The 15,052-nt window shown below is 41.0% G+C and overlaps 1 protein-coding gene across 1 annotated transcript in view; it reads left to right on the plus strand.

Moving 5' to 3' along the window:
* The window catches only part of LHCGR (luteinizing hormone/choriogonadotropin receptor), a 137,419-nt gene extending 122,596 nt beyond the window's left edge, over positions 1–14,823 (plus strand). Inside the window, exon 11 of the mRNA XM_086327007.1 lies at positions 13,680–14,823. Coding sequence (XP_086183133.1) covers positions 13,680–14,112 — 433 coding nt within the window. The 3' untranslated portion in view covers positions 14,113–14,823. The remainder of the gene's footprint in view (positions 1–13,679) is intronic.
* Positions 14,824–15,052: the final 229 nt, after the last annotated feature.

Consider the following 15,052-nt stretch of genomic DNA (forward strand, 5'->3'; position numbering starts at 1 on the left):
AGTTCTAACTGTTGCTTCCTGACCTGCATATAGGTTTCTCAAGAGGCAGGTTAGCTGGTCTGGTATTCCCATCTCTTGAAGAATTTTCCAGTTTATTGTGATCCACACAGTCAAAGGCTTTGGCATAGTCAATAAAGCAGAAATAGATGTTTTTCTGGAACTCTCTTGCTTTTTCCATGATCCAGCGGATATTGGCAATTTGATCTCTGGTTCCTCTGCCTTTTCTAAAACCAGCTTGAACATCAGGAAGTTCACGGTTCACATACTGCTGAAGCCTGGCTTGGAGAATTTTGAGCATTACTTTACTAGTGTGTGAGATGAGTTCAATTGTGCAGTAGTTTGAGCATTCTTTGGCATCGCCTTTCTTTGGGATTGGAATGAAAACTGACCTTTTCCAGTCCTGTGGTCACTGCTGAGTTTTCCAAATTTGCTGGCATATTGAGTGGAGCACTTTCACAGCATCATCTTTCAGGATTTGAAAGAGCTCCACTGGAATTCCATCACCTCCACTAGCTTTGTTCATAGTGATGCTTCCTAAGGCCCACTTGACTTCACATTCCAGGATGTCTGGCTCTAGGTGAGTGAGCACACCATCGTGATTATCTGGGTCGTGAAGATCTTTTTTGTACAGTTCTTCTGTGTATTCTTGCCACCTCTTCTTAGTATCTTTTGCTTCTGTTAGGTCCATACCATTTCTGTCCTTTATCAAGCCCATCTTTGCATGAAATGTTCCCTTGGTATCTCTAATTTTCTTTAAGAGATCTCTAGTCGTTCCCATTCTATTGTTTTCCTCTATTTCTTTGCACTGATCACTGAGGAAGGCTTTCTTATCTCTCCTTGCTATTCTTTGGAACTCTGCATTCAAATGGGTATATCTTTCCTTTTCTCCTTTGCTTTTTGCTTCTCTTCTTTTCACAGATATTTGTAAGGCCTCGTCATACAACCATTTTGCCTTTGCATTTCTTTTTCTTGGGGATGGTCTTGATCCCTGTCTCCTGTACAATGTCATGAACCTCCGTCCATAGTTCATCAGTCCCTCTATCAGATATAGTCTCTTAAATATATTTGTCACTTCCACTGTATAATCGTAAGCAATTTGAAGTTGGTAATGGACAGGGAGACCTGGCGGGCCGCGGTTCATGGGGTCGCAAAGAGTCAGACACAACTGAGTGACTGAAGTGAACTGAACTGATACCTGAATGGTCTAGTGATTTTCTCTACTTTCTTCAATTTAAGTCTGATTTTGGCAATAAGGAGTTCATGCTCTGAGCCACAGTCTTGTTCCCGGTCTTGTTTTTGCTGACTGTATAGAGCATCTCCATCTTTGGCTGCAAAGAATATAATCAGTCTGATTTTGGTATTGACCATCTGGTGATGTCCATGTGTAGGGTCTTCTCTTGTGTTGTTGGAAGAGGGTGTTTGCTATGACCAGTACATTCTCTTGGCAAAACTCTATTAGCGTTTGCCCTGCTCCATTCTGTACTCCAAGGCCAAATTTGCCTGTTACTCCAGGTGTTTCTTGACTTCCTACTTTTGCATTCAAGTCCCCTATAATGAAAAGGACATATTTTTTGGATGTTAGTTCTAAAAGGTCTTGTAGGTCTTCATAGAACCATTCAACTTAGCTCCTTATAAAAAGTGACTATGTTGAACTGTTACTTCTTAGTATATTTAGTGGACTCAGGTTGCAGAGAGGTTATGTAACTTTAGCAGAGAGATGTCAGTAACTTTCCATTTGCCCCTGAGGGTCTGTTTGCCTGGTCACTAGACTGAGATGTAGTTTCTTCCCAACAGTAGACAATGGCTTTTAGAGAAGGTATACTTTAACATGGAAACTTGCATTACCATATGTAGAATAGATAGCCAATGGGAATTTGCTGTATGGGTCAGGAAACTCAAACTGGTGCTCTATATCAATCTAGAGGGGTTGGATGGGGTGGGAGATGGGAGGGAGGCTCAAAAGGGAGGGGATATATGGATACCTATGGCTGATTCATGTAGACATTTGACAGAAAATAACAAAATTCTGTAGAGCAATTATCCTTCAATTAAAAAAATTTTTTTTTAAAGAAAGAAAAGAAAAAAAATAGAGGAGGTATACTTTAACCTACATTCCAGGTGAATCCAGGCTGCAAATCTGCTCTGAACCTGTGATAGCCAGCTTCCAAGATGGCCCCCAGAATTCCTTACTTCCTGGTATTCACGACCTTGTGTTTGCCCCTCCCACACTGTACCATGGTTTGTCTGGGTGACCCATAGAATAAAGCAGAAGTAATGATGTGTCACTTCTAAGATTATGTTATAAATGACTATGGCTTCCATCTTTGGATTCCTTCAGATTACTCACTTGGGAGAAGATAGCTGTCATGTTGTGAGGATAGTCAAACATTCAACCTGTGGAAAGGTCCATGTGGTAAAGAACCAAGACTCCAGTCCACAGCCAGCAGGGATCAGAAGCCTGTAGACAATCACAAAAGTAAGCTTGGGAATTGATCCCTCCCCATATGGGCTCTCAGATGACTGTGGCCCTGACTGATAGCCTGTCTGTATCCATTTGAGCAACTCTGAACGAGAAACACCCTCTAGGCATCTCCCAGATTCCCAATCCTCTGAAACTGTGTGAGATAATAAGTATTTGTCATTTAAGCAGTTAATATTGGGGATAATTTGTTACACAAAATGGGATAACTAATACAGGCCCCATTCTTGGATTGAACTGTGACTAGTGAAGACTTGGTTTTTTCTCATTGTAATCTCAGCATTTAAAGTTTCTTGAATATCCTCATCAGTCACAAGAGCATTTGAAAAGTATGTAAAGGAATCTGTACAGGCTGATATTTGATAGTGTTGACCCCAGGTTATCATCAAACAAGCAGACTGTTGTAGTCATGTAATGATCACATTTCTTTTGTCAATTTTTCAAACTCAGAAGGGAAGTGTGGTGCATACACAAAACACTTTTGATGCTAAAATTTAAATTTCCAGATCCCAAAGTCTCAGTGAGGCAATTTTACAGTGACTCTTTTTTATGTTAGTAAATAGAGAATAAAAAAGGAATGCTGAGCTTTGGTCCTTCTTTGAGTATGTAGTTCTTTGAAATTACACCTGTGGCAAAGCATAAAGCTCCTCCCCAATTGCCCATCACAGTTCAAAGCATCAGATTTTCATTTCCTCCTGCTTTGTTTAGAAGCTATAATATCTATTTAATATATCATTTGTAATCAACACTGGTTTTACAACATTTAAGCAAATCTTAATAATCAGATTAATTTCTCTGCCTTCTGTATGTTCTTATTACTTTTGCCTGGAGGTTTCAGTGATATTATTATAAAAGTAAAGAAATAATTTCTCTTTGCTTATTGTGAGAAAAGGCCATATCTATGAAGCCCTTTCTCTGAATAAGAATGTTTTTTAAAATGTATTTTAGAGACAGCCCATTATCTTTTACATATTAAATTTTATAGTCAAACACAGGGCATTTCAGTAACTCTAGATTCTAAATAATATATTTATCAGTAATGAAAAATACAAGTTAGTCTATGAGCATATGGCTTAAGGCAGCAAATATTTATAATTAGTTTCTGAACATTTTTTATGCAATGCAGTAAACCCAGCAGTATTGTGTTTCTCTGCTTCTGTTTCATCCTTCACATCATTCAGGAAATGAAAATTCAGATAATCACTGCCTTACCTTGTAACTTTGAAATGTTTGAAATGTTAGTAGTTCTGATTTATACTTTGCACTTTTATGACATTTTCCATTTTCTAATACAACTGTAAAATCAACTTACATTATTGGAACATCAGATACAATTCCACCATGCAGAATCCCTCCCCCAACCTCAACAGGAATTCAGCTAAAATGACCCTGTGACACAGTTCTATGGCCAACTGGTGACCTTATCACATGGTGGAACACTGTTCATGATCACATTACAACCTATTTTTTAAATGTTTATCTCATCTACTTAGCACAGCAGTATAGTGTTACAGTTAAGCACAAAGACTGGAGCCAGACTGAGTGGGTTCAAATCCCAGCTTTGCCCATTTATAGCATGTAAACTGTGGTGTTTACATTTGAACTGTGGTGTTGAAGATTCTTGAGTCCTTTGGACTGCAAGGAGATCCAACCAGTCCATCCTAAAGGAAATCAGTCCTGAATATTCATTGGAAGGACTGATGCTGAAGTTGAAACTCCAATACTTTGGGCACCTGATGGGAAAAACCGACTCACTGGAAAAGATCCTGATGCTAGGAAAGAATGAAGGTGGGAGGAAAAGGGGATGACAGAAGATGAGATGGTTGAATGGCATCACTGATGCGATGGATATGAGTTTGAATAAGCTCCAGGAGTTGGTGATGGATGGGGAAGCCTGGCGTGCTGCAGTCCATGGGGTCACAAAAGTAGGACACGACTGAGCAACTGAACTGAACTGAACTGAGCATGTAAACTTGTGCAAATTTATTTGCTTCCCTTGTGGCTCAGACAGTAAAGAATCTGCCTGCAATGCTGGAGACATGGGTTCGATCCCTGGTTCAGGAAGATCCCCTGGAGAAGGGAATGGATACCCACTCCAGTATTCTTGCCTGGAGAATTCCATGGACAGAGGAGCCTGGTGCGTTATAGTCCATGGGGTCACATAAGACTGAGCGGCTAACACATTAATATTGAAGAGATGTACACATTGTGTACGTATGAAAATTAGTGACTATAATTAACTCATGGAAAGTGTGAAGGATGTCTCCAAACACAATTTTCTCTGTGGCTACTTTTCAACATTCTCATCAGGGTCTTGATAAGAATTCAGTAATTTCCAAGTTAACAAATGATTTCATTTTCATTACTTTAATCACAATATGTATAATCAAATATGAACATGAAATGTTAGCAAGAATAATGTCTGTCTCCAGTGAATTTTCCAACCTAAATTTCTACTTAGAGAAGACAGAAGTAAAAACTAATACATTGAACTTAAGGCTATGATCTGGAAAGAACCAACCAGCTTTGTTCCCACAATAACTGTACTTATCTTCTTTCATAATTGGTCTCATTTTATAAGGTGTAATGGTAGGATCTTAAATATTCTATGTTATCATAGGTGCTTCAAATATCAGGAGAGGCAGGGACAACATGAATTAGACACACTCCTGCCTATTCTTTCTACTGTGCTGTGCTGTGCTTAGTCGCTCAGTTGTGTCTGACTCTTTGTGACCCCATGGACTGTAGCCTTCGAGGCTCCTCTGTCCATTGGGATTCTCCAGGCAAGAATACTGGAGTGGGTTGCCATGCCCTCCTCCAGGGGATCTTCCCAACCCAGGGATTGAACCCAGGTCTCCTGCATGCAGGTGGATTCTTTACCAGCTGAGCCACCAGGGTAGCCCAAGAGTACTACCAAGTACAGCTTTTAAAAAGTACAGTTTAAAAAAACTCTGGATATTACACATAAAAGATGGAGAGAAGAGCACAGACCAGTTAGGAACCTCACACCCCAAAGAATGCACAGCAATAAATTCCCTTGTTTTCTTTTTACCTTGTCTATAACAGACTGGGTACTGCTGAAGCTGGCAATTCAGAGACATCAAAGGTCACAGACAAAAAAGAATAAAAAGTCTTTTTATACAGCCAAGGGCCAGAAAAATGGGCAGCAAGACAGAAAACTCTTATTAGACAAAAACTGCTCTACTTCACGGAGAAGGCAATGGCACCCCACTGGGATGGCCTGGAAAATCCCATGGATGGAGGAGCCTGGTAGGCTGCAGTCCAAGTGATCGCTAAACTGAGTGACTTCACTTTCACTTTTCACTTTCATGCATTGGAGAAAGAAATGGCAACCCACTCCAGTGTTCTTGCCTGGAGAATCCCAGGGATGGGGGAGCCTTGTGGGCTGCCGTATATGGGAGTCGCACAGAGTCAGACATGACTAAAGTGACTGAGCAGCAGCAGCAGCAGCAGCTCTACTTCAAACACCAAAGAAAAAAACTGACCCCAATTCACCCCTGTCAGCAAAGGCAGAGTAGAGTTTAGACTTCCACTCTTGCCCAGCTGCACTGAGGTGCAGCCCTCCCCATGATGTCACTGGAGGCCACGTGGGTTGCTTGGACTTGTCCCCCTACCCAACTATAATGAGTCATCCCCACCAACCACTAAGGTGGTGTCAAAGAAAACCAAGACTTTCATTCCTGCTAGGTGACAGTGAAACCTCCCTCTGAAGTGTCTGTGGAGGCCACCTAAGAAGGAGTTACAAGATTCCCCTCCCTGTGTCAACCAGCATGATGTCAGTGGAAGCCAAATGGGGAGCCTGAACACCCACTCTATCCAGCAGTCACTAGGAGATCCTCTTCCCCTAGGCTGTCAGCAGAGACTGAGCCAGAAAACAGGACCCTTCACTTCTACCTGCTACAGCAAGTGGGCACTTTCACCTTCCTCCACTGGCCCTGTGTCAGAGGAGACCTGCTAAGACAGAAGATTTAAATAAGATCCAGAGTCTCATAATGACCAAAATGTCCAGGATATAATTGAAAATCAGTTGTCATACCAATAACCAGGAAAATCTCTACTTAAATGAGAAAAGACAATCGACACCAACACAGAGATGACTTAAGATGTTGGAATTATCTGACGAGGACCCTAGAAGCAGCCTTCATAAAACTGCTTTGATGAGAAATTAAGCAAGTAATTTAAAGAGTGATTTAAACAAAAGTGGAAAATCTCAGCAAAAAAATAGATATAAGGAAGAACCAAATGGATATTTTATAAATGAAAATACAATGACCAAAATAAAAGATTCAATGGATAGGTTTATTATGGGTTAAAATATGTTCTTCCCAAAAGGTATTTGAAGTCCTAACTCATTGCACCTCAGAATGTGACTGTATTTGGAAATAGAGTCATTGCAAATATAATTAGTTAAGATTGAGATCAGACTGGAGTAGGATGAGCCCCTAATCCGGTGTGTTGTTGTTGTTTAGTTGCTAAGTCGTGTCCAACTCTTTTGTGACCCCATAGCCTGTAGCCTGCAGCGTGCCAGGCTCCTCTGTCCATGGCATTTCCCAGGCAAGAATACTGGAATGAGGTGCCATCTCCTTCTCCAGGGGATCTTCCTGAACCAGGAATCGAACCTGCGTCTCCTGCATTGGCAGGCAGTTTCTTTACCACTGAGCCACCAGGGAAGCCCAATCCAATATGACTGATGCACTTATAAGAAAAGGACAAAGATACACAAAGAAGACAGCCATGTGACCACAGGCAGAGATTGGAGTGATGCATCTTACAAGCCAAGCAACACCAAGGATAACTGGCAAACACCAGAAGCTAAAAGAAACATGGAAGAAATTCTCCCCTACAAGTTTCAGAGGTGGTATGGCTTTATCAACACATTGATTTCAAACTTCTGCTACTGCTGCTGCTAAGTCGCTTCAGTCGTATCCGACTCTGTGCGACCCCATAGACGGCAGCCCACCAGGCTCCCCGTCCCTGGGATTCTCCAGGCAAGAACACTGGAGTGGGTTGCCATTTCCTTCTCCAATGCATGAAAGTGAAAAGTGAAAGTGAAGTCGCTCAGTCGTGTCCAACTCCTAGCAACCCCATGGACTGCAGCCTACCAGGCTCCTCCATCCATGGGATTTTCCAGGCAAGAGTACTGGAGTGGGGTGCCATTGCCTTCTCCATTCAAACTTCTAGCCAAACTTTAAACTTAGGCCAATATATTTCTGTTATTTTTTAAGTTGCCCAGGTTATGGTAGTTTGTTATGGCAGCCCTGGTAAATATAGGGCTCAACAGCAGAATGAAGATGAGAAAGGAAAGACTCAATGAACTTGAAAAAAGAACAGTAGAAATAACCCAATTTGAATAATAGAAATGGTCAATTCAAATGCAAGTGGATTTCTTTATTAATTAAAAAAAGTTTAATAGTACTAAAATACATATAACATGAAATTTACTACCTTAAAGTTTTTTAAAATTTATTTATTTTTAGCTGAAAGATAATTGCTTTATAGTATTGCATTGGTTTCTACCAAATATCAACATGAATCAGAGATAGCTTTCCCCATGTCCCCTCCCACTTGAATCTCCCTCCCACCTCCCTCCCCACCCCAACCCTCTAGGTTGTTTTCAAGCCCCAGTTTGAATTCCCTAAGTCATACAGAAAATTCCCATTGGCTATCTATTTACATATGGTAATGTATGTTTCCATGTTGCTGTCTCCATACCTCCCACTCTCTCCTTCTTCCCCTACTCTCTCCTTCTTCCCCCACCAGCTGTGTCCATAAATCTCTTCTCAATGTCTGTGTCTCCATTGCTGCTTTGCAAATAGTTCATCAGTACCATCTTTCTAGATTCCATATATATGTGTTCAGTTCAGTTCAGTCGCTCAGTCATGTCTGACTCTTTGCAACCCCATGAATTGCAGCACGCCAGGCCTCCCTGTCCATCACCAACTCCCGGAGTTCACCCAAACTCATGTTCATAGCGTCGGTGATACCATCCAGCCATCTCATCCTCTGTCGTCCCCTTCTCCTCCTGCCCCTAATCCCTCCCAGCATCAGAGTCTTTTCCAATGAGTCAACTCTTCGCGTGAGGTGGCCAAAGTACTGGAGTTTCAGCTTTAGCATCAGTCCTTCCAAAGAACACCCAGGACTGATCTCCTTTAGGATGGACTGGTTGGATCTCCTTGCAGTCCAAGGGACTCTCAAGAGTCTTCTCCAACACCACAGTTCAAAAGTATCAATTCTTCGGCGCTCAGCTTTCTTCACAGTCCAACTCTCACATTCATAACGACCACTGGAAAAACCATAGCCTTGACTAGACAGACCGTTGTTGGCAAAGTGTCTCTGCTTTTCAATATGCTATCTAGGTTGGTCATAACTTTCCTTCCAAGGAGTAAGCGTCTTTTAATTTCATGGCTGCAGTCACCATCTGCAGTGATTTTGGAGCCCAAAAAAATAAAGTCTGACACTGTTTCCACTGTTTCCCCATCTATTTCCCATGAAGTGATGGGACCAGATGCCATGATCTTCGTTTTCTGAATGTTGAGCTTTAAGCCGCCTTTTCACTCTCCTCTTTCACTTTCATGTGTTAGTATACGATAATTGCTTTTCTCTAACTCACTTCACTCTGTATAATAGGCTCTAGGTTCATCAACCTCATTAGGACTGACTCAAATGCATTCCTTTTTAGGGCTGAGTAACATTCCATTGAATATATGTACCACAGCTTCTTTATCCATTCATCTGATGATGGACATCTAGGTTGTTTCCATCTTCTAGCTATTGTAAATAGAGCTGCAATGAACTTTGGGTTACATGTGTCTTTTTCAGTTTTGGTTTCCTCAGGATATATGCTTAGTAGTGGGATTGCTGGGTCATATGGTAGTTTCATTGTCAATGGATTTTTTAAGAGAAACCACTGAGGCCAAAAGGAAGTGGCCTGGGAGAAAAGTGCTAAAAGAACTGTCAACTCAGAATCCCATCAAAGTGTTGAAAGTGTTAGTCATTCAGTTGTGTCTGACTCTTTGTGACCCCCATGGACTGTAGCCCACCAGGCTCCTCTGTCCATGGGGATTCTCCAGGCAAGAATACTTGAGTGGGTAGCCATTCCCTACTCCAGGGAATCTTCCCAACCCAGGGATCAGATGTTCTGCATTTCAGGCAGATTCTTTACTGTCTGAGCCACCAGGTATCCCATACCCAGGGGTAATACTCTTTGAGGGGAAAACAAGGAAGATTAAAATATTCTCAGGTTAAAGAAAACTAAGACTACTTCTTACTAGCAAAACCACCATAAAGGGATGGCTAAAGGAAGTTTTTTAATAGAACAGAAATGATAAAAGGAGGAATATCAGGAAGATAGAACAATGAAAAGTAAAACCATGAATAAATATAGTAGACTCTCCTTTTGAGTTTGCTGGTATGTTTGACAGTTGAAGCAAAAATTGTAATATTGCTTCATGTGGTTCTCAAATCCTATCATCAGTTCACTGGAACTGATAAAAATGTAGAAGATAAATTATACATATATGATACATAGAGCAACCACTAGAAAAAGATACACAAAGAAATATACCCCCAAATACTATTTTGTGTGTGTGTGCTCAGATGCTCATTCATGAAATAAATCAAAATGGAATTCTTAAAAAAATGTATAAAAGTAATCAGTGGGAAGGCAGAAAAAAAAAGAAAGAACAGAGGAAACAAACAAAAAACAAAAAGGCACAAACCAGTGCTGGGAAGAATGTGAAAAAAGTATAAAATAGTACAACTATTTTGGAAAACAGTTTGGCAGTTTCTTGAAAAGTTAAAATATAAATTCCACTTATACCCAAGAGAAATGAAACATATATTGACACAAATACTTGAACATGAATGTGTGTAGCAGAGCTATTGATGACAGTGGGAAAGTGGGGAAAACCCAAAAGTCCACCAAGGGATGAATGGGTAAATAAAATGTGGTACAGTCATACAATGGAATACTATTTGACAATAAAAAGAAATAAACTACTGACACATGCATGAACCTGGATAATCAGAGCAGATGAACCTTAAAGTATACTAAGTTAAAGAAGCTAGAGACAAAATGCCTATATTGTAAAATTCCATTTATATGAAATATCCAGAAAAGGCAAATACATAAAGACAGAAAATAGGATTAGTGGTTTCCTGGGACTGGGATCAGAACAAAGAGTAACTGAAAATGAGCTTAAGGGATTTTGGGGGATATGGAAAAGTTCTAAAATAATTGATTGTGGTGATGGTGGTGTAATTTTGTAAATATACCAAAAACCATGGAGCTGTAGAATTAAAACAGGTATATTTTATCATATATAATCCTCAGCAAAACTTTTGAAAGATATTGGGGGGGGGGGTCCTTCTTTAGATTGGCCCTGTTTAATAGTAAAAAGTACAGCTTCTTTGAAAATATACAGAAGAATAAATCCCTTCTCAAAGTAGTAAAAGTCTCTCACTTTTTAATGAAATAGGCTACTGTAGACTCACCACCCACCCCACCCTGCCATTTCCCTTTCTGATCTCATTTCCTGTTATACTCCTAACTCATTTCATCCTACTCATGTCTCTTACATCAAGCCATTTGTCCTCTTCTGGGGTAAGCTTCTCTTCTTTAAGTCTTCTCTTAAATAGCACCTTTTCAGTAAAAATGTTAGTGATTCAGTCGTGCCTAACTCTTTGGGACTCCATGGACTATAGCCTGCCAGGCTCCTCTGTCCATGGAATTCTCCAGGCTAGAATACTGGCGTGGATAGCCATTCCCTTCTCCAGGGGATCTTCCAAACCCGGGGTCAAACCTGGGTCTCCTGCATTGCAGGCAGATTCTTTACTGTCTTTTCTTAAATGTCACCTTTTCAATGAAGCCCATCCTGAATACCTTCTAAACTAGCAATTTCCATCCCCATACTCCCATATCTTCTATCCCTGTTTATTTTTATTCTGTAGACATTAACTCCTTTAACTACTATATAATTTATTCCTTATGTTTAGTGTTTATTGTCATTAGGATATAAATTCCAGGAGGAAAGCAATCTCTCTTTCATTCTCTCTTATACCTAGAATTGTGCCTGGCTCATACTCAGCCCTCAAAAAGTGCTGAATAAAAGAATGAATTAAATTACACTTAAAACTGAAGGCTGGGGACTTCCCTGGTGAGACCTATATTTTTACATTGTGGTATTGATAAAATACACATAAAATTTGCCATCTTAACATTGTTAATGTGCAGTTCAGTGGCATTAAGTACATTCACATTGCTGGGCAGCCATCACCACCCTCCATCTCCATAACTGTTTTCATCTTGTCAAAGTGAAACTCTTTACCCTTAAAATAATAACCCCTTATTTTAATTTAAGGTTATATCTTATCCTTATATGGACAGGTCAAAGAAATTAAGTATCTGGTCTTGTTTCCAGTGCAGGAATATACCTTCTCCAGCTACAGAATGGTTCCAAAATTCTTCTAACAAAAGACAGATACTCTTATTTCATAACCAGAAATTACCTTATAAGATATTCAGTATTAAATAAGAAAACCAGATCCGCAGCACACAGTAGGTGCTAGAAGTCTAAAGGTTCTTCTTGACTTTCCCCAGCTTTCACAAACAACTTTATGTCAAATTTTAAAATAAACATTTAAATCTTTCCAATCCCCTGAAGATACGTGTGTTTATTAAGAAAAAGTATATTTGTAATTAGAAGTGTGATAGATTTTGAATTTCTTGAGGACTGAGGCTGTGTATTATTCATCCTTATATGCCTCCTGAGTTCCTAACATAGTACCTCCAATATGAAAGGCATGTATTAAATGTTACTTATTTAAATTTATTGTTAAATTTCTAGCTTGTTTGTAAGAGAAAATTAGGGACTAAAATCTATCTATGTTTAGAAGAAGTAGTACATTGATCTGGGGCTTCCCTGGTGGTTCAGTGGTAAAGAACCCACCTGCTAATGCTGAAGACACAGGTTCCATTCGTGGGTCAGGAAGATCCCCTGGAGGAGGGAACGGCAAGTCACTCCAATATTCTTCCCTGGAGAATCCCATGGACAGAGGAGCCTAGTGGGCTACAGTCCATAGAGTCACAAAGAGTCACACACGACAGAAGCAACTATGCATGCCAGCAAGCAGTACATTGATCTAAATTTGACCTATCATTCATTCATTCGTTCAAAATTTAGGTCCTATGCCTTGGCTAAGCTTATGTGCAGCTGCCATTGATATCACCATCACCTACCACCACCCCTGTATTTGGGTCTCTTCTCTGAGAATGGGAAATCATGTGGACAGAGCCACACCCCAGTGAAAATCTCAGCTGGGGAAGAGGAAGAGAAATACATAAACTTTTACAATATAATGGGCCTACGTACTAAAAATTATTTATGAGGAGCAACTAACCTGAATGGGAGGAGTCAGGGGAGGCTTCCTGGAGTAGGACATCTAAACTTAGATCTGTGGAATGAATAAGGGACAAAGGAAGGGGGCAAGGAAGGATGTTCCAGCGGTAGGGCACTGTAAGCCAAAGCTCGGGGTGCAGAAGGAACGTGGTAGGTTTGTGGAAATGAGAGTAGTTCCAATGTTTGGCTGGAGGATAGACAGCAGGGGAAGTCTTGGCAAAGCTAAGGTTGGCTGGTAAATAAGGCCAGTTCACATGTTCTCCACTGACTGCAGCGTGGAGGTAGATTGTAAGACCACAGGAAGCAGAGAAGCTGTTATAAGTCTGCGAGGGTAAGGAAGAATGAGCCGCTCTGTTTGAAAAGCCTGCAGCGGGACCAATGTCCCTGGGAAGGAACAAGATCTAAGTTACCGATATATAGCCTTTCCTGGCACTCAATCATATAAAGCTAAGAGGAAGAGAGGGGGAAGACTCCAAGGGATTTTAGGGGGAAGGGATGGAGCATTTACTATGAGGGAAAAGGCAATAAAAAGAAGGCGATGAATATCATCCAGTTCAGTTTAACCCAAGGCCACTTCTGGCCCCAGTGTGAGTTTAATATAGAATTTGTCTTTTACCACAATGAATACTTAGCAAAGCCTTTGAAAAGTGTTTCAGTGTCTCAGATAATCCACTGGAGAGGCAGGTTCTTGGCATTTAACAATGCCACCATTCAGAGATGCTCTTTCCTTGTCCTTTTCCAGGCACTTGATTCAGAGATGCTCTTTCCTTGTCCTTTTCCAGGCACTTGAGGACCTTTGGATGGAATTCTCTGAGCAGTGTGAAAAAAATCAAAACAAAACCCTACAGAAAAGGACAAGCACTGCAACTGGGAGCCATCTCCCACTCCCATGCAGCCACTCACAGGTCTGCAGTATCTGTCTCAGAGATGAGAAGCAGAAAGAGGCTAAATTCTACAGTGATCACAATTGGGATTCCTAAATCAGAACATTTCTCTGTTAGGGGCTTCCCTGCTGGCTCAGCTGGTAAAGAATCCACCTGCAATGCAGCAGACCTGGGTTCGATCCCTGGGTTGGGAAGATCCACTGGAGAAGAGAATGGCTACCCACTCCATTATTCAGTCCGTAGGGTCACAAAGAGTCAGACACGACTGAGTGACTTTCACATTACAAAAATGTCCCCATTTGGGTCAGTATCATTGATATTCAGTCATTAATACCAGTACAATGCAAATAAAGTGAAGGACATGACCAAAGTACTCAAGAAAATAAAATTGAAGTCAGTCATAAAAGGTCTTTAAAGGGAATTCATAAGACACCCACCCTCTGTAGGAGGGTGGAAACTCTCTGAATCCAATTCCATTTCTGTAAAAGAAACTAAGAAAAAATACCTTGGATATAGGGGCCTGCCTGCAGCTGCACCCATAAACTCTGCCTTGCTTACAACTGCAATGGGTGAACTGTTCACGCTCTTACCTAAATCAGCCCTCTGCTGGCTGATCTCATCCCCTCTGGTCTACTCAGAGATATGGCCTGAGCAATTTTCTCCCTCTCTTCTTCTGCATCATCAGTTTTCCTTTCACTACTGGATCACTGCGAGCCTGCAGGGACACATATCCACCATCCGAGGTACACCAAGGATGGGGGAGAGAGTAGTCAGTCCTGGGTGCAGGCAATAACGGCAGACACCGTGTGGAGAAAATTGAAATACATAAGGAACGAGGAATGCATTTGAGTCAGTTCTAACGAGGCAGATGCACCCAGAGCCTATTATACAGAATGAAGTGAGTCGGAAAGAGAAAAGCAAATACAGTATATTAACATATATACATGGAATCCAGAAAGATGGCTACTGATGAACCTATTTACAGGGCAACAATGGAGATGCAGACATGGACAAGACTTGTGGACACAGTGGGGGAAGAAGAGGGTGGGACGAATTTAGAGAGTGGCACTGAAACATACACATTACAAAATGTAAAATGGATAATCAGTGGGAATGCGCTGTACGACACAGAGCTCAAACCTGGTGCTCTGTGACAACCTAGAGAGGTGGGATGGGGTGGAGGGTGGGAGGGAGGGGCCATATATATACCTAAGGCTGATTCATGTTGATGTATGGCAGAAACCAATACAATATTGTAAATTAATTATCCT

Source organism: Bos grunniens, chromosome 11 (genome assembly GCF_055505025.1).
Source record: "Bos grunniens cultivar Pamir isolate PY7600 chromosome 11, Bosgru_T2T1.0, whole genome shotgun sequence".
Lineage (NCBI taxonomy): Eukaryota > Metazoa > Chordata > Mammalia > Artiodactyla > Bovidae > Bos > Bos grunniens.